This window comes from Lissotriton helveticus, chromosome 10 (assembly GCF_964261635.1).
Source record: "Lissotriton helveticus chromosome 10, aLisHel1.1, whole genome shotgun sequence".
Taxonomy (NCBI): Eukaryota; Metazoa; Chordata; class Amphibia; order Caudata; family Salamandridae; genus Lissotriton; species Lissotriton helveticus.
In genome coordinates, this window is record NC_136071.1 from 910,661,148 (window position 1) to 910,685,552 (window position 24,405).

A 24,405-nucleotide genomic window follows, 5' to 3' on the forward strand; every position below is an offset into this window, starting at 1 on the left:
ACGGAGTAAAATTACATGTCTCCCAAAATGCAGAATAATGAAACAGCCAAGTTTAATGAAGTGCTTTTTAGTCTCAATGGACAGCTGTGTTCAGGATTTCAATTCTACGAGGTCTTGAAATGCTACTGTAAGGCGAAGTGCGGTACTAAAGGAAATGGTCCTAAACAAGGTTTTTGGACGAGACGAAACTTGAAACCACTGCTAATAAATCACGCCAGTCTTAGTTGCGGTACATCTATGTGCGCATTAATTTATAACAGATTTAACAATGCACCTCGATGCCCCAGCGTCTAATCACATCAGACCAACGTTGGCTGCATGTGTAGTTTACGCTGGAGAATTTAAAAGCACTTTGTGAATGACCGTGATCTGCGTTCTATTTCCCTCACCCTGCTGCTATATAGGGCTCTCGTCAGGTAGAGGCATGTGGCGCCAGTCTGCAAAGCAAAGGCCGCAGCTGTGGCCAGAACTTGAAGAAAAGTTCTCTGGTCTTCTTAAGGTTCATAATAGCGGGAACGCCGCCGGAACGCACGCAACGGTTCAAGAGCTCTGAGCTAGCCTGCCATGCCTACACAGACAAGTGAAGTCACGGCTCGCAAATACTCGCGGGGGTCGGGGGAGGGAAGTGGGGGGTCACACGGGGGTCGAGGCCGAAGGGGAAGTTTAAAATTAAAAATGAATGAAAGAAAAAACTTACAGGTCCGCGCCACCTCTGCTCGACTGCTCCTGGGCCGGGGTCCCGCCTCCTCAACAAACAGGAACAGCTGCGACGTCACTGGTAATCCTTCTACGTGGCAGGGCCAGGATTGGCTTAAGGGCAGAGATACTCCTGCCCATTAGGAGACCGGGGGCTGCGGCATGAAGCAACCCTCGGTCCCTTAAGGGGAAGGCTAGGGCGCATGCTCGCACTGATCGTAAATATGATCAGCCCAACAAAAACATGAGCAGTAGTAATGCAGTGACGTGACTATTTAGTGCCGTGCCTGCTGTCACTCAAACGCCCTGAGAAAAGGAGAGCTGCCGCAGCCCCCGGCCCCACCCCCTTCAGCATGACGTGCCTCGTTCTACTTTTCCGACGCTAATTCCAATCAAAGGATTTCTGATTGGAATTAGCGTCGGAGTCTCGGAGAAGTAGAACAAACAATTTGAATGGGGCCCATGGCTTTAGTGGGGCAACGCCCCAGCGCCCCTAATGGACGCACCGCCACTGGGTGCTATTCTTGGGATCCATCTCTAGTTTATAGGTAACAGGGGTTATTTTGTCTATAACCTTGAAGGGTCCTTGCTATTGGCTAAGCAATTTATGTTCTGAAGAGTGACGGAGTAGTAGGACCTGATCCCAAATTTCTAAAGATCTTTCTTTGGTGGACTTGTCATACTGCTTCTTTTGGGCGGTTTGTGCCTGTTCCAGGTTGGCACCCACAATCTCCCTTTCTTGATTTAAATGAGACTTCAGACCGACCACATAATCCAACAGGGCTTTAGAAGTATCTGTTTCCTCTTCCCATTCCTCTCTAGCCATGTCCATGAGGGTACGTGGTGGTCTCCCGTACAATAACTCAAAAGGGGAGAACCCTAGACTTTTTTGTTGACTACATCTGATAGCAAAAAGTGCTAAGGGAAGCATGTCCTCCCACTTACGGGCTTCAAGGTTTAACAACTTCCTTAAGGTGTTCTTTAAGTTGGAACTATAGTGCTCTACCAGCCCATCTGTTTGTGGGTGATAAGCTGCTGTACGTATCGGTTTGATGTGTAACTGTTGACAGACCCGTCTCATAAGTCTAGAGGTAAAGGGGGTGCCCTGATCCGTTAGGATCTCTTTTGGGAATCCCACTCTAGCAAATATATTTATCATGGCTTTGATGACCTGGGTAGTGTTGGGTTGTCTTAGGGCAACAGCCTCGGGAAATCTCGTGGCATAATCCACCAATACTAAGACATAACAGCATCCGCTTTTCGAGGGTAGAAGAGGGCCTATAATATCCATTCCTACCCTTGAGAAAGGAACATCTATTACTGGTAGGGTTTGAGTGGTACTCGAGGGGGAATATATAGGCTGGTCTTCTGCCACACTGCACATTCCCTACAGTATTTTCTAACCTCGTGATGAATGCCTGGCCAATAAAATCTCTCTAGAATAGCTTTCTCAGTTTTCTCCGCACCAAAGTGCCCACCCAATAAGTGGCTATGGGCCAGATATCGAACTTTTTTCCAGAAGGGTACAGGAACCAACAGTTGGGAGGGAAGTGTTTTTCCTCCTTTGCGATATAACAGCCCTTTTGAAGTAAAGAATTGAGGACCTACTTGAAGGGGGTCTTCTTGTTCTTGGGTTTGTTTCCAGGCCTCTTGTAATGTACTGTCTTCCCTTTGAGCGGAGCGAAAATTTCTGTCGTGCTCCCATAAAGGAGATTCTGAATTGGTCAGAAGGACCGGTTTTCCTTGCTTCTTTTTTCTCTTCTTCTTTGTTGCTTACTTTTTCTATCCTTTCCCGGTTCTCACTCGGGATTGGATTCTGAAAAGAATGGTGCTTCTTCTCTCCATTCTTTTTCTGCATCCCCTAGTAGAGTGTTCACATGGGGATAGTCAGTCCCAATGGATCACAGGTTCAGGGAGGTGGGGAAGTAGACCAACACACATGTTTACTGGGGCCTGGGCTGGCCGATGTTGAATTGCAACGTCAGTCATGGGGTACATTTTACAGTCACCGTGAATACACTGGATGTTTACTACACCCGTGGTAGTGGTTGTTCCTCCCAGGACCACTTGAGGCCTCATCAGAGTCTGCTTCCTGTGTCTACGAGAGCATCTCTGGGTTCACTATTAACAGCGATTTGTCGATGGAAGGACTGTTGTTCTCCATTGGGACCACAATACAGGACACTGCTATAGCCAACCTCCACGGCTTCTTCTTTTTGTGGGCACACCCGTGCTAAATGTCCAAATGTTCCACAGTGATAGCACTGAGGGCCCGAGGGAGCGGCGGGTCGGGGCATAACTGGCAAAGGGCTCGGGATCATGGCTACTGCTTCTATTTTCTTAGGGTGTAAGGATGGTCGAAGGGGGTCTTATCGGGGTATGAGTAGTTTGTTTCCAAGAACCCTTATCTTTTCCTTTTTGTAGCTCTTGGCCTCTGAAATATGCCACTGCAACTTCTACGGCTTTGTCGAAGGACAAGTCAGTGTGTTGTCGGACCCATCTCTGAATCAGGGTATGTAGGGAGGTAAGAAATTGTTCCAGGTATATTTTTTCTATAATGGCTTCTTTAGAGGCAGTCAAAGGTTTTAACCAGCGGTCAGCAGCGTCATTGATACGGTAACAAAGGGCCCGGGGATTCTCTTGTGGACCTTCTTTGATCTGACGAAGCCGCATTCTATAGGTCTCTTCATCTATGCCCATTCTTTCTAGGACACATCGTTTAATATCGGGTAGGGAGTGAGTCCAAGGGGATTTGCGGCTTGATAGGCAGCCTGTAAATCTCCACTCAGAAGGGGCCCAAGATACTGTCCCCAGCGATCTTCTGGCCATTGAGTGGCCCTGGCCATTCTTTCAAAATTGGCTAGAAAGAAATCGGGGTCTTCCCCTTAAACATATTTTTGCACCACCACTGATGGGGGAGCGGCATACCCTCGAGGCTGTCCTAGTGTCTCAGCCAACTTTCCGATAGTGGCTTCTTGGGACTGCCCTTGGCTCTTAAGGGTCTTATGTAGGGCTTCCCTCTCAGTCTCTGCAGTTCCCAGGAACCGGGCCATGATTTTCTCAAGGCGATCTTGTCCCTCTGCCATTTTTTTTTACTATGGCCTCCATTTCCTCCAATCCCACTTCTGACACCAATTGTCGGAGGGCTGGTCGGAAGCAGAAGCGAGGAGGCCGTATGGGGTCAATAGTGAGAGGTTTTATTTGGGGTATGAATACAAGTTGCTAAGAGAAAAGAGAATCTTGTGAGTCCAAAATAAAACATAACAGTTTGTTGGCTCCAAAAGGATGTAGGGATGTCTTCTGTGTCTGGGTGGCGCCGGATGTGAGAAGGTCTTCACTGTAGCTAAGAAACCTATTACGGGTTTCTTATGTCTCCCGGATCCGGGAGCAGCTCAAAACAGAACAAGAGAAAAGTAGTGGTCAGACACGAGTCCTGCACCGAAGCCCACCGTCGACAAAACCATGTGAGGGGGTGGGTAAAGTTAACTAAAGTGCCGGCTTGGGTGTTTATTTGGGAACTGGGGAAGGGTTGTGTGCTGTACTCGGAAGGCAAGGCTCGGAGGGACTTAGGCGGGGGTGCACATGGATCCTAAAAGAAGGCGAGCACAGGGCGGGGGGGGGTTTAAAAGCTACATGCCCCTCGTTTTTCCCCTTCCTCCCCGCCGCCCATAGCACACTCCCTCCCTAAGCCCCTTTCCCGTCACGTACCACTATGAGCCACAACTCTGCGCAGTTGTGGCGGCTCGCATGTCCTCTGGGACCCATCAATCTTTGAACCATGTCTTTGGACCGTCGTCTTCTGGTTCTCCCGCTCCGCTGTCGTCGTTCCTCCTTTCGAAGTCTTCTGTTTCTTGTCTTCTGGCGTCCACGTGGATTCTCGGAAAAACCTCAGCTCGATAATCTCCCTCCGGGGTCTTCCTGGCTGGCGCGCCTTCTGTGGTGTTCTCGTTCTTTTTTTGCCTACCCTGACCTTCCGAGAGCATCCCTGATTGGTCCGCTCGGGTTCCCGTCCCGCCTTCCTGATGGCCAACAACATCCGGATCATTTTAATCGTGCTGCGGGAGGAGGGAAGAAGTGTCCATTAGTGGTGCCGTTTTGAAGAGGTCTTCCTCTTTTGCAAGGTAAGGGTTCCACAGACCGGGTTGTGGGATTTCTGTGACCTGGGTAGGCTTAGGCCCGAGGTCTCCCTCACAGTCTCCCAAGGCAAAACATACATTCTACGAAGACAGATATTTGTTTGGCCCTATGCAATACTGATCACCTATCGGGTAATAACCAAGATAGTGGGCTTATCACACATTCAGGCTACTTTATCACGCCCAAGGCACAACGTGCACTCCACAAACTAAAGATTCATCACTTCTGGAAAAGGGTTCCATGCACTGAGAAAGTCCTCTGCCAATTTTAGAGTATGATTAGACAGAGCTACTGTGAAAGCTTGAAAGGGGGTGTGACAAATCACTGATTGTCAGAACATAGGAAAAACTTCTGGCCTTAAGCTCGGAACCTGAAATCTAGTCAGGTGGAATTGTTTCTTGGCCTAAATCTAGTAGCAAGTTGAACATCTAGTATCTAGTTGATTACACCAATTGAATGTGGTAGTTATGACAGCCTTATAAGATATGGGGCTTGAGCTATGGCCTCTTTGCATCTTACCGTAGCATGCAGATCCCTCCAACTTCAACTGGGAACCAGGTCAGAAAAATAACAGATATTGCATTTTTCTTTAGTATTTGAAATTGGAACTGAGCAATGTATGTATTCCCTTTGTTCACAATCTCCTCAGAGCTGGTTCACGTCAGCAGTCATGCAATGCTGCGGATTCAGATTATATGCCTCTGAATGATTCATGCTTTTTTTTTAATAAACAATTTTTGCTGATTTTAATGTAGAAGAAAAAACCAACAAAAATAAACCATGCACACAGTGTAATCATAGCAAGAGGAATCACCAGAACATAGTAAAAGGCAAATTACAGCTTATCAGTCATTGGCCAAGTTATAATAAGACCATCAATCCCCCCAAACTTCGAGTGTTTAAGCGGGCAACCCCATGCTTTGTAATCCGTTCCTCCAATTTGGCGCACCCATCGACTGCAGCCCCACACTATGCTAAAGGCAGGAACTTTGAGGTCTGCCAATATATAGCAATATCTTGCTTGACTATTGTTCCAGTGCCCATCAGGGTACACTCCCTTCTAAGGTCACCCACATTCTCAAGAATACTCAACAGAGCAATATGGGTAGAACAGTCATTTGGCTTTTCCAGTATTTCAGAAAGGATGGAGAAAACATTGGACCAGTAGCGCCCAATTAAAGGATATTCCTGTACCACGTGAAAGAAACCACTGTCATCATTGAAGCAGGCAGGTGAGGTTAGTGTGCCCATTCCCCACAGGCGCTCACGAGTAAAATAAGCAAGAGACACACAGTTGATGGACAGAATGCAGAATAAATCAAAACATTCACCCCCAGTCAAGAGATCTGGGTTAAAGCCATCATTCTTTTGCTCACCTTGCCACCCCAGTTTAGACCTGGCCATATGCAAATCAGTCTTGACCCTGTGCCTCATTGGAACAGTCCAGCCCGAACTGCCAAGCCAGGTCCTTACTGGACCAGAAACGAGCATCCTAGGACCGGTTTAGGGGTTTCACCCCATATCAGCCAGGATAGCTTGATTCCAGTGGAACAGTGAGCCCGGGACCCACGTCTGGGCATACCCGGCGCACTTAGGGCGAGGAAGCAAAAGACACATAATTGATGGACGGAATGCAGAACAAATCAAAACATTAACCCCCAGTCAAGAGATCTCGGTTAAATCCATCATTCTTTTGCTCACCATGCCCCCCCCAGTTTATACCTGGCCATATGCAAATCAGTGGGTTCCTTGCTCACTGTGCCACTGGATTCAAGCTAGCCTGGCTGATGAAGGGTGACATACCCTGAAACCGGTCCCAGGATGCTTGTTTCCGGTCCAGGGAGGACCTGGCTTGGCAGTTCAGTCTGGACTGTTCCCATGAGGCATAGGGTCAAGACTGATTTGCATATGGTTGGGGCAAAACTGGGGTGGCATGGTGAGCAAAAGATTGATGGCTTTAACCCAGATCTCTTGACTGGGGGTGAATGTTTTGATTTGTTCTGCATTCGGGCCATCAATTGTGTGTCTTTTGCTTATTTTACTCGTGAGCGCCTGTGGGGAATGGGCGCACTACCCTCATGTCCTGATAGTGAAATACAGTGGAAGCCTTCCAATAGTGAATAACGAATATGATAGAATGGGGAATACTTTGTACACATCTTACAAGTATAACTTCCCATAGGGACTAGATAGAAAGATGGAGTTTAGTATGCCTGAACTCAGAATATAAAAATGCATCTTTTAGTAAAGACAATTTTTATAGTGTGAGTGTTTGAAAATAACCACTTTTAGAAAGTGAATATTTTCTTGCTTAGCCATCCTGTGGGCCTCTGCTTGGTTGTGGGTTGACCGTCTGGCATTGGAGTAACAGGGGGCTGGGGATGGGCATTCTCTTCAGAAAGCCAATGGGGGTGGGGTGGGGGGGTTTGAGGTGTGTCTTACCGTTCCTGGATGAGTCAGGGCTGAGCTCAATAGACTGGGCCACATTGAGAGTAATGTGAGGAGATTTCCTTGCACCTGAATGGGACTGGTCTGCCTTGGACAATACTGTTGCCACCTCCTGCCAGGAAGCTGGGCCAGAGAGGACCAAACTGGTTTAGACTGAGCACAGACACACTCTGCCCTAGAGAACAAAGAGAAATGCAGTATAAATATGGGGGGGCCGGACCCCAGAATTTTAGAACTCGCTTGGATCAAGGAACCTGCCAAGAACAACAGCTGGAAGAAGTGCCAGGAGGAGTACTGCCCCGTTGCTGTGTTGTTGCTTTGTTGGGTTGGCCTGCAGTTGCTGCTTCTGCCTTAGGCAGTGAAATGACTGGACAGAACTTTCTTCACTTGTTGCAGAGTTTCTTCAAGGGCTTGAAATTGAGCTTGCCTCCTGTTCACAAAGTCTCAGGGACAGCAAACACTTCACTTACCTCTGGAACTGTGGGTTTCAGTTGCCACAGAAGGGGAAAGCAGCCGACACCATGACCTACACCACAGCTGGCTCCGTGTCCTGAAGACACCACAGCTGGCTCCGTGTCCTGAAGGCACCACAGAAGGCACTGCTGCACTTTGCACCGCAACCCTTGTCTCACCGATGACGACCGCCACCACAACCAAGCTGCTGCTTGCACTGCGACCTATGGGCACCGGACTCCGCACACCGCCTCGCTTCACTCCGCCGGCCTGGTCTCACCAACGTCGCCGACCTCAACACCCATGTCTGCACGGTGGTTTGGGGCAGGGCTCAAAAGTCACACGACGCACCTCTCCACACCACAGCAGACCGACGCCAGCTCCCATCAACCGGCACGGTCACGTCCACCGTGACCTGTCAGCACCGACACGAGCACCGCTTCACTCTGCATTTTAGCTCTGGTCTCACCAATGCTGCTGGATGACCATCACCGAGCCACTGCCTGCACCGCAACTTGAGGGCACTGCACTGCTTCACATCGCAACCGCAACAGTTGCCACGACCGGCCAGCACAGACACAGTTAGCCGAAACCAAAGGTACTGTTTAAGAGTCTGCTGATTCAAACACCTGTCCACACAGACGCAGTCGGCCGGAACTGTTGGATTCTGTTGTTTTCAGCATCCTGGTAGCCCCGGACAGAGCTACCCACTGCATTTTAAAGTCATTCTTGCAAAGTGCATATTTTTGATCACTCTATGTTGGTCTTTTATGACTTTGGTCTTGTTTGCACAGATACATATTGGTTATTTTTCTAAAAACTGGTGTGGTGTTCTTTTGTAGTGTTTTCACTGTATTACTGTTGGTTGTGTGCAAATGCTTTACACACTGCCTCTGAGATAAGCCGGAACGCTCATGCCAAGCTACTAAAGGGGTGAAGCAGGGGTTATTTCAGTAGTGTATCCCTCCTCCCCCCTCTCCCCCCTTAGTCTGACTAGAAGGAAGGGTCCCTATTTGGACAACGGTGCAAACCATTGCCAATTGAGACCCCCATTTCAAACATAAGGTGACTCATAGTTGAAGGATTTTTTTTTAAGTTGCAGTAGATGATCTTGACAATGGGGATTAAACTGTAAACAATCATAACAGCAGCCTCTGGATTTTACTTTAAAATACAGATTTTCTATATTAATCAAAAATAAGGTCGCCGTTCTATTTAAGGCAGAATAACTTATTTTCTTTTAACATAACAAAACATTTGGTGAACTGAATGTTTTGAAACTGCTTCCTGGCTGTTACTTTTTCACTGTTGTCTTTGCGAAGTAGGGTCCTTTTCTTGATTCACATACATAGTTGGATTACCCGATCACAGTGACTAAAGAGAAGTGTGGCTTTGCAATCAGCGTGGAAAGGTAAAGGCACATTTGGTTAGCAAGCTACCATATTATGGTTGGAATACCCTGAGGTTTTGGTAGATTGCAATGTTCACATCAAAAACAGATTAGGAGTCTTGCCAGGAAGTGGACAATCAAAGAAGAGACAAGTCCGGAATTGGGCAATAAAAACAACATTTTTGTTGGGACTCTTTTTCTGTGTACAGTTTTTGAAAATTAAAGCTGATGAAAGTTAAGTTGTTGATGAAGACTTGGTTTGCTACAGAGAGAACAATAAAATCTGTTTCCATGTCTTTAATAGAATTGCTAATTATATATCGGTAAAGACAACTGGGATTTTGATTAAATTACTGGGAACTTAATGGTTGCATGTGAGTCACAATATCTTACTGTAAAAAATGATTGCTAGGCAAGCACATTCCACTACCGGACAGGTTTTGAATGGGAGTGAAAGAAAACATGCTAGTGTGTAGAAAGGTAAGGTACTTTTGCAGGTCTAATTCTAGACAATTTTCTAAGTATACATAATCAGTTAGCTTCTCTGACAAGGAAGGTCATATCTAACTGGTACTACAGTAACGTTACCATTTCATATCGGCACTTCAGTGCACCTAGGGCGAGAACGATACAGAAAGTGTGTAAAACAGGATGATTGGTCACAATTATTGTCCAAGTAAGTGGACTTGAAATGTTTCTGTAATCTCAAGCAACATAGTGATAATAAAAATGATCAACGCATTAGGAAATAAAGGTTATATAGTGTGGGCATCACCTGTGTGTTCTTGCACAAACACTGCAATTAAGCTGCCTTTTAGAGTGTACACCTGAGAACATTTTAAAAAGTATGATTTTCTGGTCAGGATGGACTCAAAATTAAACTCAACATTGTCAAGTGGGAGAGTTGCATCCAACTAACACCATCCTCTGCAACGAAACTATAATATTTAGTAAACATTTTCATCATATAAGGCAAAGTTAAGTCTCATACGTTATACAAAAACTCAAAAGATCAAGGAGAAAAGGTAAGTAGATACCCATATAAAATCTTGATGAATCCAACAATCAAAAATAGGCAGGGTTAAGACCAAAAAACTTAAATGGATCTTAAAAGCTCTAGACTGTCCAGTTTTGCATTCAACCCAAAACACGTAAAATATTGTATGTAAAAAAGGTTTTACCATATCCTGCCATGGAGCCTCCATTTCCACCATCTACCATGTCCTTATTCTCCTCTGCAAGTGCTCGCACGTACTTCTTACTCAAGTCCAGTATTTGTTCACGCAACTCTGAACTGCTTTGCTGCCTTGGATGCTGAAATGTATATCGCAGTAACAGGACACCCCACATTAATCCAAAAGCAAGCAACAAAAGGCTCAGTTTCTGAGACATGTTTTTTCTAGAAAACGATAGAAACATTGTAGTTCAGGAGAAGTCGCCTGTAAGATTGTTCATCAGGGACCTGAAAGGATTTTCTGGTCACTACATGGTAGTTAAATAAAGAGACCTACAGCAATCCGGATTCTTCATGTAATATCACGTTGATATTCAAGAAGCAGTGGTGAAATACTGCAAAATATAAAAAATAGATAGAAACAATTAGTGTATTTCAAAATGAACACAGAACATTAATTATTAGTATTTGATTGTAATGGGTCGGTTATAATGCATGAAATGGATATATATTGATATTAGTCAGTTCTGATTATTCTAATCTGGCTAGTTAATCTACAGAACAATATTTCATTGATGGGTCGCTTAGCTATATAATGATGTGACCGATTCATTGCATTTAATTTTCTGTGTTGTAAGATTTGAACAGATGTTAAATAAAATAAATTGTAACTGATTGTTAATATAATAATGTGCAAACAGGAGAGCGCATACACCAACATTTTTCGGTGTGATGTTACACTCACATGCACCAGTACAAAAAAGCATTGGCAAAGCTAATAGGTCTTGCCTTTGAAAGCAGTTAGCTGACCTTTCAGCTTTACCGATGCCGCCAGCAGCAAATAAGGAAAAAAGACAAAATAGCTGTCTACAGAGTGATGACATATGTGCGCAGGCACCACTACTCAAGCTCAGGAATGTGTCATGACACTGTTGTAGTCATTTTTGTCTTTTCACATTAAATTTACTGTTCCAAGATGGCGTACACTAATCTTGGAGTGGACAGTTAAAAAAATAACAAGCATTAGCAATGCAATAGGTCTCGCATTTACGCAAGTTTAAGTTACTGGCATTGTAAATAACGATGCCTTTTATTTATGTTTTAAAAACCAAAACATAATTAAAAGGCATTGCCATTTACAATGTCATTAGCTCAAACTCGCGTAAATGCTAGACCTACTGAATTGCAAATGAATGTTGATGCTGGGAAAGAGGAAACTGAGATGTTAAATGTGGATATTCAGACAAAAGATGGGTTAAGGTAAACATGGAAAGAAAAGAAACGTGGAGAGCAGATGGTGCCCTCAGATGCTGTGTGCTTCCAAGCTGTCATGGGATGCCACAGCAGGGTCAGACTAGATTGGAAGGCATTCCATCGCAGAGCTTGTGAGGGCTGAAGGTGACTGCTTCAGCAGTGCAGAATTTAAGAAGTGTCTTTAAACCCAAACTGTATCCCATCTTGGTCACAGGCTTCAGAGAGGCCAAATACTTTGGTGGAGCACCGTGGCTCAGGAATTTTATCTACCTTTAAAAGGATGAACCGCTAAATCGGTCTGCAGGTATTAAAAATCAGGGAGTTTATAGGTTGCTCACACAGATCTACAGTAAGCACCTTAACCCACTGATCTATATCAACTGCATACACGTATTGGGAGTGTGTAGCCAAATAGATGGAACACTGGCTTGAAGCACTACATGTATATTATTTTCCTCATTTCAGTGTTTGTGTCAGATAGGATGTGCACCTCGCAACTAAAAGGGGAGAGGGTGTGGTCCCACGGCTAGACTGCCAACTTCGGAGCTGGAAAACCAAGGTTCGAGCCTCAGGGTCGCCTACACATCCTGTGTTTCTGGGCGAATCACTTAATCGCCCTGTGCCTACCAAAAAAATGAATATGTCCTTGTGTAATGTAACTGGAGCTCATGTAAAGCGACCAATACTTGCTGCGGGTCGAGATCGCAATATATAAATCTGCTAAAAAATAAAACTAGAAGACGTGTACTGCAATAACATTTTCCCTATCTAAACAGCTTCCCACTCCCTGTCTTCCCCCTCTCAAATACTCCACGCCCCTGCCAATCTGTATGTGAACAAATAGTGTTTACCACACAGAAGTTAAATGATTGGCTTTGCCACGGTTTGCTTGGCTGGAGGAGACAGCTGTGCACTGCACTGTCAACCCAAGACACAGTGCATACATTGCAGTCACTCCAAGACACAGTGCACTACTCTCACTGCCCCCCACAAACAACGTGGCCTTGCCTGACACCTACAAGGCACCTCTATTCCTGAACTTAAACCAACACGCTGGGGTTCGACTATTATCAGCACTTTACAGAAGAAGGGATGTTGTGAGGTATGAACATGTTTCATGTGTGGGGCCGGCCAGGAGCGGAGCCCAGGGCAGGCTGGCCCACGCTCCACCCTCTACTGGCGTGGCTGTTGGAACAAAAGGATCTCTCCCAGCGCCACCGAGAAGGCATTATGAGCGCATTCTTTAATATCTCATCCGGGAATAGCTGCCCACAGCTTGAGTACTTGATTTCAGTGGCAATTTGGTCGCCATTGTCTGTCGTATCTATCAAGTTTCTTTGAGTGAAACTCTCAAACCGTGAAACACTGGTGATAAAAAAAATATTAAAGACGGGCTGATTGTATGACGGCTCAAAATAACAGACACAGCCATCGTGGTGTGTGTGTGTGTGTGTGAGAGAGAGAGAGAGAGAGAGAGAGAGAGGGGGGGGATGGAATAGCCGCAGCAGGATGCTGCATTCGGAGCTGTGTGTTAACGCAGAGGGAATCAACTGGAAAAAAACTGCAGAAAAAGGTCCTTCAGTTGGCAGTTCCACAAACGCTGCATTTCGTATGCGATACCTTGAGACAACACTGACTGAAAAGTCAGAAGCACTGTGCATTCTGGGACTTTAAGTTCCACACTCTGAAAAGCACAGACACTAGCATTCTATCCATACACAGACTAAAAAGGCAGAACCAGCGAATAAATTCACATTTTACACCAGTCAATCGGCAGCTGTGGACAGGAGTAGTCATTACAACGGGCATTTTAACAATCTTTCAGCTATTTTTGGGACTCTTTCGCCACCCTTAACAAATGACTAGATTCTGCTTGCGTTTCTTATTTGCAAATTGCTGAAAGGTGGTGCTTTTTCAGAGAGTTGTTGGGACATCCGAAGAAGCGGGTGAGGGTCGGGGACAAGGAGCGGCATTCAAAAGATGAAACCGGACCCAAAACAGATGGCAGCCTGCACGCCACTTCTGGCTCCCGAGAGCAAAAAGCTCTGGGAGTAAACATTTCCATAAAAACCTGGGACATCGACACGCCTTTGGCCAATTGCCTGCTTTCAATTTTGAAAGACAGACGCAAAGGCCAATAGCGTGTGAGCACCACACACACGAGCTTGAAGAAAAGCTGAAGTGTTTACAAAAGGCCTTTTCCTAGAGCAGCGCATGCACGCTGTGCTAGGCTCGACCTAAAAAGTGAGTGTAAGCTTTTTATAAACAAAACAAAACAGAGCAAATTGCTAACAGGCTTTTCAAAAAAAGAAAACAAAGGAAAACGGGACAGAGAGGGGTAGGGTAACAACAAAGAAGCAGGTGGATGGTGGACAAGCAAAACAGTGCAGAGGACGGTAGAGAATGCTGAGCAACACAACAGTAAGCAGGAACACGAAAGCAACATAAGGGGGATTTTTTAACAAATGAGAACAAGCACTGGCGTTGCCAATAGGTCTCGCATTAGGAAAGTTTGAGCTATTGGTATTGTAAATGACAATTTTTTTTTTGTGTTGGTTTTGAAAATAGCGAAATTAATAGCTTTGTCATTTACACTGCCAATAGTTATAACTTTTGCAAATTTGATACCTATAGCATTTGTAATGCAATATGTGTTGTATGTACATGACTTACATGTATTGATATTACAAATAACAATGTTTTTTAATTTTTTTAAATAAAAGTTATTGTAATTTATAATGGCAATAGCTTAAATTTTGTAAATAACTTTTGGGAAGATTATGTTTAGGGTATTTCATTGTGACAAAAATCCAAGAACAGAAGTGAAATAACATCGTTTTGTGACATTTGTAATGAAGCTTGAAAAATTGACAGAACATATTTGAACTAGTTGTTGTTGATTGGTTGCACAGATTGATGCTGTGGTGGCGCCGAGTGATGTTGTGGTGGCGCCGAGTGATGTTGTGGTGGCGCCGAGTGATGTTGTGGTGGCGAACGAGTGATGCTGTGGCGTTCAGTGATGCTGTGGTAGCCCATAGTGATGTTGTGGTGCCCCTGAGTGATGCTGTGGTGGTGCTGAGTGATGCTGTATGCTATGCTATGTTTGTTTTGCTATCCTATGTTTTGTTTTGCTATGCTATGTTTTATTATGCTATGATATGTTTTGTTTAGTTTTACTATGCTATGTTTTGTTGTGTTTTGTTAAGCTATGCTATGTTTTGTAGTGTTTTGTTATGCTATGTGTTGTGTTTTGTTATGCTATGTTTTGTTATGTTATGCTGTTTTGTTTTGCTATCCTATGCTTTGTTTTGCTATCCTATGCTTTTTTTTGTTATGCTATGCTATGTTTTGTTGTGTTTTGTTATGCTATGCTTTGTATGCTATGCTATGCTTTGTTGTGTTTTGCTGTGCTATTGTTTGGTATGCTATGCTATGTTTTGTTGTGTTTTATTATGCTATGCTTTGTTTTGCTATGCTATGTGTTGTTGTGCTATGTTTTGTTGTGCTATGTTTTGTTATGCTATGCTTTGTTATGCTATATTTTGTTATTCTATGCTAAGCTTTGTTTTGTTATGCTATGTTTTGTTGTGTTTTGTTATGCTATGCTATGCTATGTTATGCTATGCTATGTTTTGTGATGCTATGATGTTTTTTGTTATGCTATGCTTTGTTATGCTATGTTTTGTTATGCTATGCTATGTTTTGTTGTGCTATGCTATGTTTTGTTGTGCTATGCTATGTTTTGTTGTGTTTTGTTATGCTATGTTGTTTGAGTTTTGTTATGCTATGTTGTTTGTGTTTGGTTATGCAATACTATGTTTTGCTATGCTATGTTTTGTTATGCTATGCTATGGTTTGCTATTGGTTGTGTGGTTGTGTGTGTGGTTGTGTGTGTGTGTGGGTGTGTGTGGGGGGTTGTGTGTGTGGGGGGTTGTGTGTGTGGGGGGTTGTGTGTGTGTGGGTTTGTGTGTGTGTGGGTGTGTGTGTGTGTGTGTGTGTGTGTGTTGTTGTGGGTTTGTGTGCCTGTACCAAGTGCCTTATGGCATGGTGCAGCACCATGCAAGAACAAACGGAATTCAGTCTGCTAATTATATAAATCCTTTTTTGTGAAGCTGATTTTCTTTGATTTCTAACCAAAACGTGCAAGAGAAACGAAGACATTAGGAATGAAAGAATTGGCAAGGACTTAAAAATCTTGAAATCGCTGGTTTGAAGCGCCTGCCGTACCTCTGCGGTGATCAGGGACGTACAGAAAAATAATCGTGCACTGAGTGTGCTGTGTAGCTCACAGCATTGCGGCTGTGAGTCCTTACGGAGTCTGATAACAAACAGTAAATTGAGGAGGGGCGCTGTGCGCCCTGATGGCAGATAAGTGTGAAGGGTAGAAAGAAACGCGAGAGCGCACGAGCAGGCTTCTGCTGCAAACACGCTGAATTGTTTGGGTCTGGTGTATATAAGGGGCTGCGGACCCAGATTGGTGGGGGGCGGTAACCCTGCAGAACGCTTGGCCTGTTTTTTGGGGGTCTCTCTCTGTGTTATGAGCCCAATGGAGGAGAGAAGCAGATACAGAGAGAGAGAGAGCGAGAAAGTCAGACAGGAAAGAAGGAGTCAGACAAAGAAACACACCAGAGCGCGGAGAGTCAGAGAAAGAGAGGAAGGCAGGAAAGAGAGCGAGATAGTCGGTGACGGGCAGAGGTGGGGTGGGGGGAGCAAGCGAGAGTGGTGGCGATCAGGGAGTGAGACGGTGCAAACACGTGGGTGTTTTGGTGAGCAATAGAGACGCCCAAGAAAGGAATAGAAAAAGATGCGTGGAGGGAAGCCGGATGGGGGCGGGAGAGCCTGGTCGAGGGGCGGGAATGCGAGCGAGGGGAGGAGAAGTGTGGCAGGACTTCTCTTCTCATTAAGTGTCTTCAGTTAAGGTCATTCAGCTGGGCTGCAAGCAGACACTTACCCATAGATAGTGGAAAAGATGGTGAGAAGATGTAACAAACCCTTCAATGTACGGTTGTGGTATGGTAAGACAAAGCTTGGAAAGGTCGGTAAAAGGAGTTTGGCAAGGATGTCTTCTTGGGTTATAAACAGAGAAATAAATAAAGCAGGCAAGAACAACAAGAACAACAAGAGCGTAAAGGGAAACTGAAAGTACGGCAGGCCACCGGCCAGCCATGAATAATTAGGGGAGGAGAAGCCGCACAGCACACGCTGGGAGAAGCCCTTTGATGTGCTGTGCGGCCGTGAAAAAATGCAATTAGGAGGGAGGGAGGCTGATGCGCGTGCTTGTTTGGTCACGTGATTCACGTGAACTCAAAGAAAACCGCACGAAGAAACCCTTGGTTTCACGAGCATTTTGAGCACTTGAATTCTCGCTCCGCTCAATGCGCATGCGCGCATTGATAGGTCGCGAGACCTAAAAAAGCAGCGAATTATGGGAAGCGGTTGAGGAAGCAATGGATGAGCTGGGAAGATCACAGAGCATGGGATGTGCAGGGAAGCAGCAAACAGGGGAAAGAGAGCAAGGAAACACACACACACACTCATGGAGTGCTGAAAGAAAACCAAGAAAGGAGTCCCCTAAATGTAAGCAACAAAAGGATACCGCTCATCCAATCAAAACACAGAGACTGAAATGATACTAGGTAGGACAAACACAAGACTAGGGAGGAAAGACATCAAATCTGGAGAAGGGGTGTGAGACACACAATCACAAGTAAGGATCCGCCACAAAATCTACACAATGCATTGGATTGTTCACAAAAGGACTTTCACAATACTCTGCTGATGCAGTCTAGTGGTGGGACCTAAAAAGAAACCCCAATGTTCCGTAAAGTGAAAAGTCAACAAACAAGACCAAATGGACTTTGAGGCAGGGAAAGTGGAAGATGCAGGAGGCTCTCAATAAGGCACAGGAATGATTCCCTAACAGAGGTCTACAATTAAAGTGACCAATATAGAACAACTCCGTACTCTGTTGATCTGAGTACACTACTATAAAGACCCGTCCACCACTAAGAGTGCACAACACTGTAGTTATTCCAGTTGCATTTTTTGTCCTGTCTCCGTGGCCATAAAATTCAAAAGGTTTCGGAAGAAAAACAAACAAGCATTTACAATGCAATAGGTCTCGCATTTGCAAGAGTTTGAGCGATTGGCACTGTAAATGACAATGCCTTTTATTTATGTGTTTTGAAAACCTGTAAGCTGTGCGAAAACACACACTTTGTACTTATAGTCGTTGCTTACGAGAAGCAAGGCTGGCAGTGACTGCCTTTTTTACTGCCAGTTTTTGTTCTTGTAAGCAAGGAGTATAAGAACAAAACACATCTTGCAGGTTTTAAAAACACACATATGAATGGCGTTTTCATTTACAATGCCAATAGCTCAAACTCTTGCAAATGCGAGACCTATTGCATTGCAAATGCTTGTTTTGATATTCATGAACACAGTTTCCCTATGGGGAAAAAAGTGTGCAGCGTGAGTAACAGCTGAAAGGAAAGGCACGTGATGACCTCTGTGAAAACAAACGTGGTTATATAACAGCTTGTCACTTTTTACACGCTTATTTGTGCTCAAGCAGCTACCTGTCCCCCACCACCAGCAAACTGCAAGACACTTTAGAACTGTTAACATTCTGCCCATGTATGTAGTGTGTGTCTACCCCTTAAGTCCCTCCATTGTGTACACTGCACCGAGCAGCTGGATTGCAACACCACGTACGTTCATATAAGGATGCATGTGTCACAATGCCTTGGGCCAACATAAACGTTTCCAGAGAGAGAGAGCCAGAGGTTGTCTAATAGAAATATGGGAGCTTGTCCACTGCGTGCCAGTCACTGAAAGGTATATACTGTGAGTACCGTCTGTACCCTGAGACACACTATACTTTCTAAAAACTGGAAAAATGTAAATACTGATAAAGAACATAAACAATATGTGCACCACAAAATGCAGTGATACTGCTTGTTTTTACTATATATTTTCCTTACAACACCCACAACCGCTACCTTTCTCAAAATACCTTAGAAGCCCACCTAGATAAAACAGTGTTAGGAAGTGGGGCACAGCTGGCAAGTGGCCCCGTATGGTGAGTCAGCCTGGCATCTTAACCCACAGAAAACTGCATTCAGGGACTTGTAGTTACAATTTTAACACAAAGTATGGTTGAAAAAAACTCCGGGTGCAAAGCACTATTAAGCTAAAGAGCCAAGGAATGAGGATGCTTAGCTGGTATTTACTACATAGGCTTCTTAAAGTTACTTGTAGATACTGATATTCACCTTCCTAGCAAACACAACTCTAATTTAAAAGATAGCATCACCAATATGAGAGCAGACTAACGCTTCACCTGATGTGGGGTATGCTACCACCACACACACCCGAATCAAAAGCTGAGATATGGAAGACATCTATCTGCCTTTTCAGCTGGTGAATCCTTCTCACTCAGATGCCTGTTTAGCGTGCACCACCTGTAAGAGCAGCGGCTCGGCACTCGCCAGCAGTCACGCACTCTCACCTGGAGAAGGAAAGTCAGTCCGTCCACATTGGCAGTATTGATGTCCATCCCACGAGCCAAGAAGTCGCTTCACATGTTCCTGCACCTGGGCGTGCCACTCCAGTGTTCAAACGTCAGATGCCAATGCTGCCCCGATTGGGGATTTGGAATGAGGAATACCGCCGTCTGGAGACCTGTTAAAGTTTCCTTATCATAAACTATAAAAGCTCTTTGTAATCAGTTCTTTAAATTGTACCAAGTTCCTACTAATGATACAGGTGTGATGTGCTTTAAAATGCACATTTCCAATCATAGCTTGGACTTGTTTTGGATTTATTTCTTTGGCGAGGCTTCTCCCACAGTTACGGCTGAGTGGGTCACAGGTAAGCACGGGAGGGAGGTGGGAAGAAAGGCAACACAAAGTACGGCGGGAGAGGCTGGGAACAGAGACAACATGGACATAAAGAAAACAACACGGACAACTGGAGGGGGGTGGGAAGAAAGACAACGCAGACTACAGAAGGGGCGGGAACAAAGATAACACAAACAACAGGAGGGGGCGGGAACAAAGGTTACTGGTGCTACTGGCAATGCGATGTGTGCTCAGTTGTAAATTTGTTAACATTAGTATTTAAAGCTATTGCAATACCACTTCCGACGTCATTGCGCTTCTAGTAATGCATGTTTCCTTTTACTGCAGGCAGATTACGTGCCAAACCCAAGACAACAAATATTACCGCTGGTGCCCCTACTCTGTCAATCTACTTGCAGGCATTGCTGGTCCACATTGGAAACGTGATGCCAATGGAACAGCAGCATGCATAACCTATATGTAGATTGTGTGCGCACATCAGGGCTCGTATTGTGACGTTATGTTGCACATCTCACTAGCAAAACTTCAGGGTGGGTTTGCCAGGATTGGAAAGCATGCCAGGTTGTATATGAGTATAGTTAGCTGAAGCTTCTTGCATGGTCTTCATGACTACGATGGATTAACAATGCAAATATAACCAGTTCGAGAACCAGCACAACATGGTTCAGGGAGTGCACGGACTTCTGCTGAAAAGAGTCTCAGCTTCTACCGTGTTTAAAACGTGTTGCACATCTCACTGTTAAACAAAGTATGGTGGGCGGCCGTGCACATAAACGTTAGATGCATGGCCGCCACAGTAATGCAACAAGTGCTGCATAATGACTACCCCAGCCTGGCACCCAGCCTACCTCCGTGGCAGACGCAGCCTGCCAGCTCCCAGCTTCCGCATCTCCGAGCGAAATGATCTGGAACCGACGGGGGGAGGGAGGGAAAATGAAAGCGCGACATGCGCGCGCTGACTCACCGCCGCAGCCCGGCTTGGACAGGAAGCCAGGCAACCTGTGTTGGGACGGGACTGCAAAAAGACAGGAAGCAGACGGGAGCCTACCCCGCGCTCCTGTGACCGTGGAGCCAGCCGAAAGATTTGCGTGTGAGCTAGCGGGGCTCCCGTGCTCGTGGAGAGCCCCACCTGTTGCCGAGACTGACCCGCTGGCTGCCGAGGGAGAGAGGGACACGCGGAAAGAGCCCGGTGAGTGTGGATGGGGGGGGTGATGTGTGTGGGTCTGTCTGTGTGTGCGAGTGTGTCTGTGTGTGCGAGTGTGTCTGTGTGTGCGAGTGTGTCTGTGTGTGCGAGTGTGTCTGTGTGTGCGAGTGTGTGCGAGTGTGTGTGTGCGAGTGTGTCTGTGTGTGCGAGTGTGTCTGTGTGTGCGAGTGTGTCTGTGTGTGCGAGTGTGTCTGTGTGTGCGAGTGTGTCTGTCTGTCTGTGCGAGTGTGTGTGCGCGTGTGTGTGCATGCGCGCGTCCTGATCCATTGTGACTGGGAACAGCATGCCGGAATCAGAGCGCGACCTGATCCGATTCCGGCATGCTGTGCGTGCCCATCTCTTGTCTCCTTGTAAGCAGAGCCGCCCACTATAGCTCTCGCTGCGGCAGGGCTTCGCCCTGTAACGCAGGTGCGAGACCTAATAAAAAAAACAGTGGTATAGTTTCCAGAGAGAATAACATATCCTCACATTTACCGTTCTGCGCCAGTTCAGTGCAGGAGAAAACGCTGCCTATATTGTAGAATATAAAAGCATAAAGGATTACTTTAAAAACAAGCATTTGCAATGCAATAGGTCTTGCAGCATTAACGTTTGAGTTACTGGCATTGTAAATGACAAGGCTTTCCATTAATTTTTTTTTTTTTTGCAATTGGTATATAAACATTGTTTGTGAGTGGTTAGCTGTTGCTAACAGACACCCTCACAGACCTAGAGCACTGCACGGCTCATATAATCGAATATGCACTGAAATCGGAACGCTGCAATGCTGATTGAATGCATAGGGCCCAGGGCCCATGCACACCTGATGTGCAGCCGAGGCAGAGCAGAGCAGAGGGCCCCACATAAATTAATCAGTGATGCCACAGGCCATGGTGCCAAGTAACCCAAGAGCAAACAATGTGTCACGTGAGTGGATGCCTGTCATCAGCTGTGGCCCAGCACCACACTGGCCCCCCCCACCTGATAAGGCATACCTGGTGAATGTACATGGTTTCCTTTTTCAAGTCGACCTGCGTTTATTGTCAACGTGAATAATACACTTTTCAACTGAACCTTATTTTCTTTTAAGGCCTCAGTGTGTTATCGGCTCCAGTAACTGTATTGGATACATTATAGTGAGGTATATCAGATACTGTGCGGTCAAATACGTGGACTTCTGCAGGGCATGCGTACGGCTAAATGTACCTGTTGTTTAAATATATGTATTGTCTTATTACTGTTAAATGAATTGGTGCAAATAAGGTTACGTGTGTAATGTAGTACTTTTAACTATTAGATCAATGTGGGACTAAAATAAAGGCCACAGATTACAATCTACAGTATTTCGGATTCAGCCAGTGACTCACAGACGTCAGGAAGTAGCTCAGGTGGTTCATGCCAACGCCCCCCACAGTTGTTACTGAGAGCCCACAGAATCGCAGAGGTACAGAGCCCCCTACACCCAGCGCTTTATGTCGGTCATAACCCGGCGCATCCCTTGTCTTGGAAGGCGCGATAGCTCCGCGGGTTTCTGCGCCTGCTGCAGCAGCCTGTCGCAGTTGTGAATCGCGGCCTCGGATGACTGTCTTGGAGGAACAGGTTGGCGGGCGTCACTGGGTTAAATATGATGTATCCGAAATGCTCATTAAAATGCTGTGCCTCGGGGTATTTTTCGGGACAGTTTACAAAAGAACTGTGTCTGGAAACGTGCAGGAGAGAAGGACACAGTATCCCAGTAAATTGTGGAACCGGTGCTGGCATAGAGACATACCAGGAGGTAGGGAGGGGGCGGTGGCACTTGGCATTACGGTACCCCAGGCTTGCCCTGGCCTCCACCCCAGCCCCGCCGGCCTCTTGTTCCGTACACACCAGTTGCAGCTCCCAGTTTTCCCACGGGTTCAGGCCGCAGCCTCCTGCACCGTTCCATTCACCCTCAATAATCCGGTATTATCCTGACACAGACCCCGGGGCAGGGGGAGGGGCACCTCCCTGCTGCTGCCAGTTAAACACTCGCTGACACAAGCGGTGCACGTCCCCGAGGCCCTGTTTAATGCCCAGCAATGCAACTCGCCCTGCCACCTGCTTCAGCTGCCCCCTCCCTCCTCGCCCCTTTCCCTCCAGTTGAATATTTTACTCTCGGTCCCTGGTTTCTCCTGAAGCCACCTCCCTGACGAGCCTCCACTCTGCTGTGTCACTTGTGGGGTGTCCACTAAACTTCAGCATTGTCCGGATATTATTCTCGGCGTACAGCGCCAATTCCCTGGCGCCATTCTGTAGCGCTGTTAAGAATAGGTGTTTATTTATTTATTTTTATTTTATGCGTTTTTATATAGCACGGACTTTACTCGAAGGTGTCAGAGCGCTTCACAATAGGAACAGTAATGATACATGAGGAGAAAATTACAAGTGAGCATGTTACAAATGCAAACGTTACGTTACATGAGGCAATAGTGACAATTGTGCATGTATCAAGAGCAAACAAAATACAAGAGGTAGCAAACGATTCATTACAAGAGAAAAAGTGACGTGTGCATGTTACAAAAGAGTACAAAATACTCCCCCACTAGTGTGCACCCTGCCTTTCCGCCTCCTGGATCATTGACATTGCCAATAGCTTAATCGTTAAATAAATGGCATTGTCCTTTACAATGCCAATAGCTTAATCGCTTGCAAATGCATGACTTATTGCATTAACGCCCACACAGAGCCACACACACAGAGCCACCCACTGTCATTCATATAGAGCCACCTACACAGAGCCACTCTCACACAGACAGACCCACCCACACAGAGCCACCGACAAAAAAGCTATCCACACAGAGCTACACACACACACAGAGCGCTACACACACACAGAGCGCTACACACACACAGAGCGCCACACACACACACACACACACACACACACACAGACAGAGCACCACACACACACACACACACACACACACACAGACAGAGCGCCACACACACACAGATTCAGAAAAGGGGGTGGTGATGAACAGAGTGTCTGAATTAAGCAGACCACTCTTACCCAGTCCAAAGATCAGGGCTTGATCCATCACCGTTATTTAGCTCACTGCCCCATCCCAGCTCAGAACCTGGCTATATGCAAATTAGTCTGTCCCTGGCCCAGTGCATCATGGGAACAGGGCAGACCAAACTACCAAGCCAATTCTTCACCAGAAAGGAGACAAGCTTCCGGGGACCGGTTTCTGCCATTTCAGGCGTCGTCGGCCCGGCTTGCTTGAATCCCGATGGAGCAGTGAGCAAGGGACTCATGTCTGAGTATACCCTTCCACGCTTATGGTGGACAAAATGATTCAGAAAAGGGGGTGGTGATGAACAGAGTGTCTGAATTAAGCAGACCACTCTTACCCAGTCCAAAGATCAGGGCTTGATCCATCACCGTTATTTAGCTCACTGCCCCATCCCAGCTCAGAACCTGGCTATATGCAAATTAGTCTGTCCCTGGCCCAGTGCATCATGGGAACAGGGCAGACCAAACTACCAAGCCAATTCTTCACCAGAAAGGAGACAAGCTTCCGGGGACCGGTTTCTGCCATTTCAGGCGTCGTCGGCCCGGCTTGCTTGAATCCCGATGGAGCAGTGAGCAAGGGACTCATGTCCGAGTATACCCTTCCACGCTTATGGTGGACAAAATTATTTTTATTTTATGCGTTTTTATATAGCACGGACTTTACTCGAAGGTGTCAGAGCGCTTCACAATAGGAACAGTAATGATACATGAGGAGAAAATTACAAGTGAGCATGTTACAAAAGCAAACGTTACGTTACATGAGGCAATAGT

General features: G+C 45.9%; 1 protein-coding gene across 2 annotated transcripts in view; it reads right to left on the minus strand.

Moving 5' to 3' along the window:
• The window catches only part of CCDC126 (coiled-coil domain containing 126), a 55,308-nt gene that overhangs the window by 23,657 nt on the left and 7,246 nt on the right, over positions 1-24,405 (minus strand). The window contains exons 1-2 of one of the 2 annotated variants that reach the window (XM_078663556.1): positions 19,063-19,231; positions 10,306-10,693 (exon numbers count right to left, since the gene is read on the minus strand). In XM_078663556.1, coding sequence (XP_078519682.1) covers positions 10,306-10,543 — 238 coding nt within the window. In that variant the 5' untranslated portion in view covers positions 10,544-10,693; positions 19,063-19,231. Of the gene's footprint in view, positions 1-10,305; positions 10,694-19,062; positions 19,232-24,405 lie in introns of those variants that run through there. The other variant, XM_078663555.1, reaches the window with a different exon arrangement.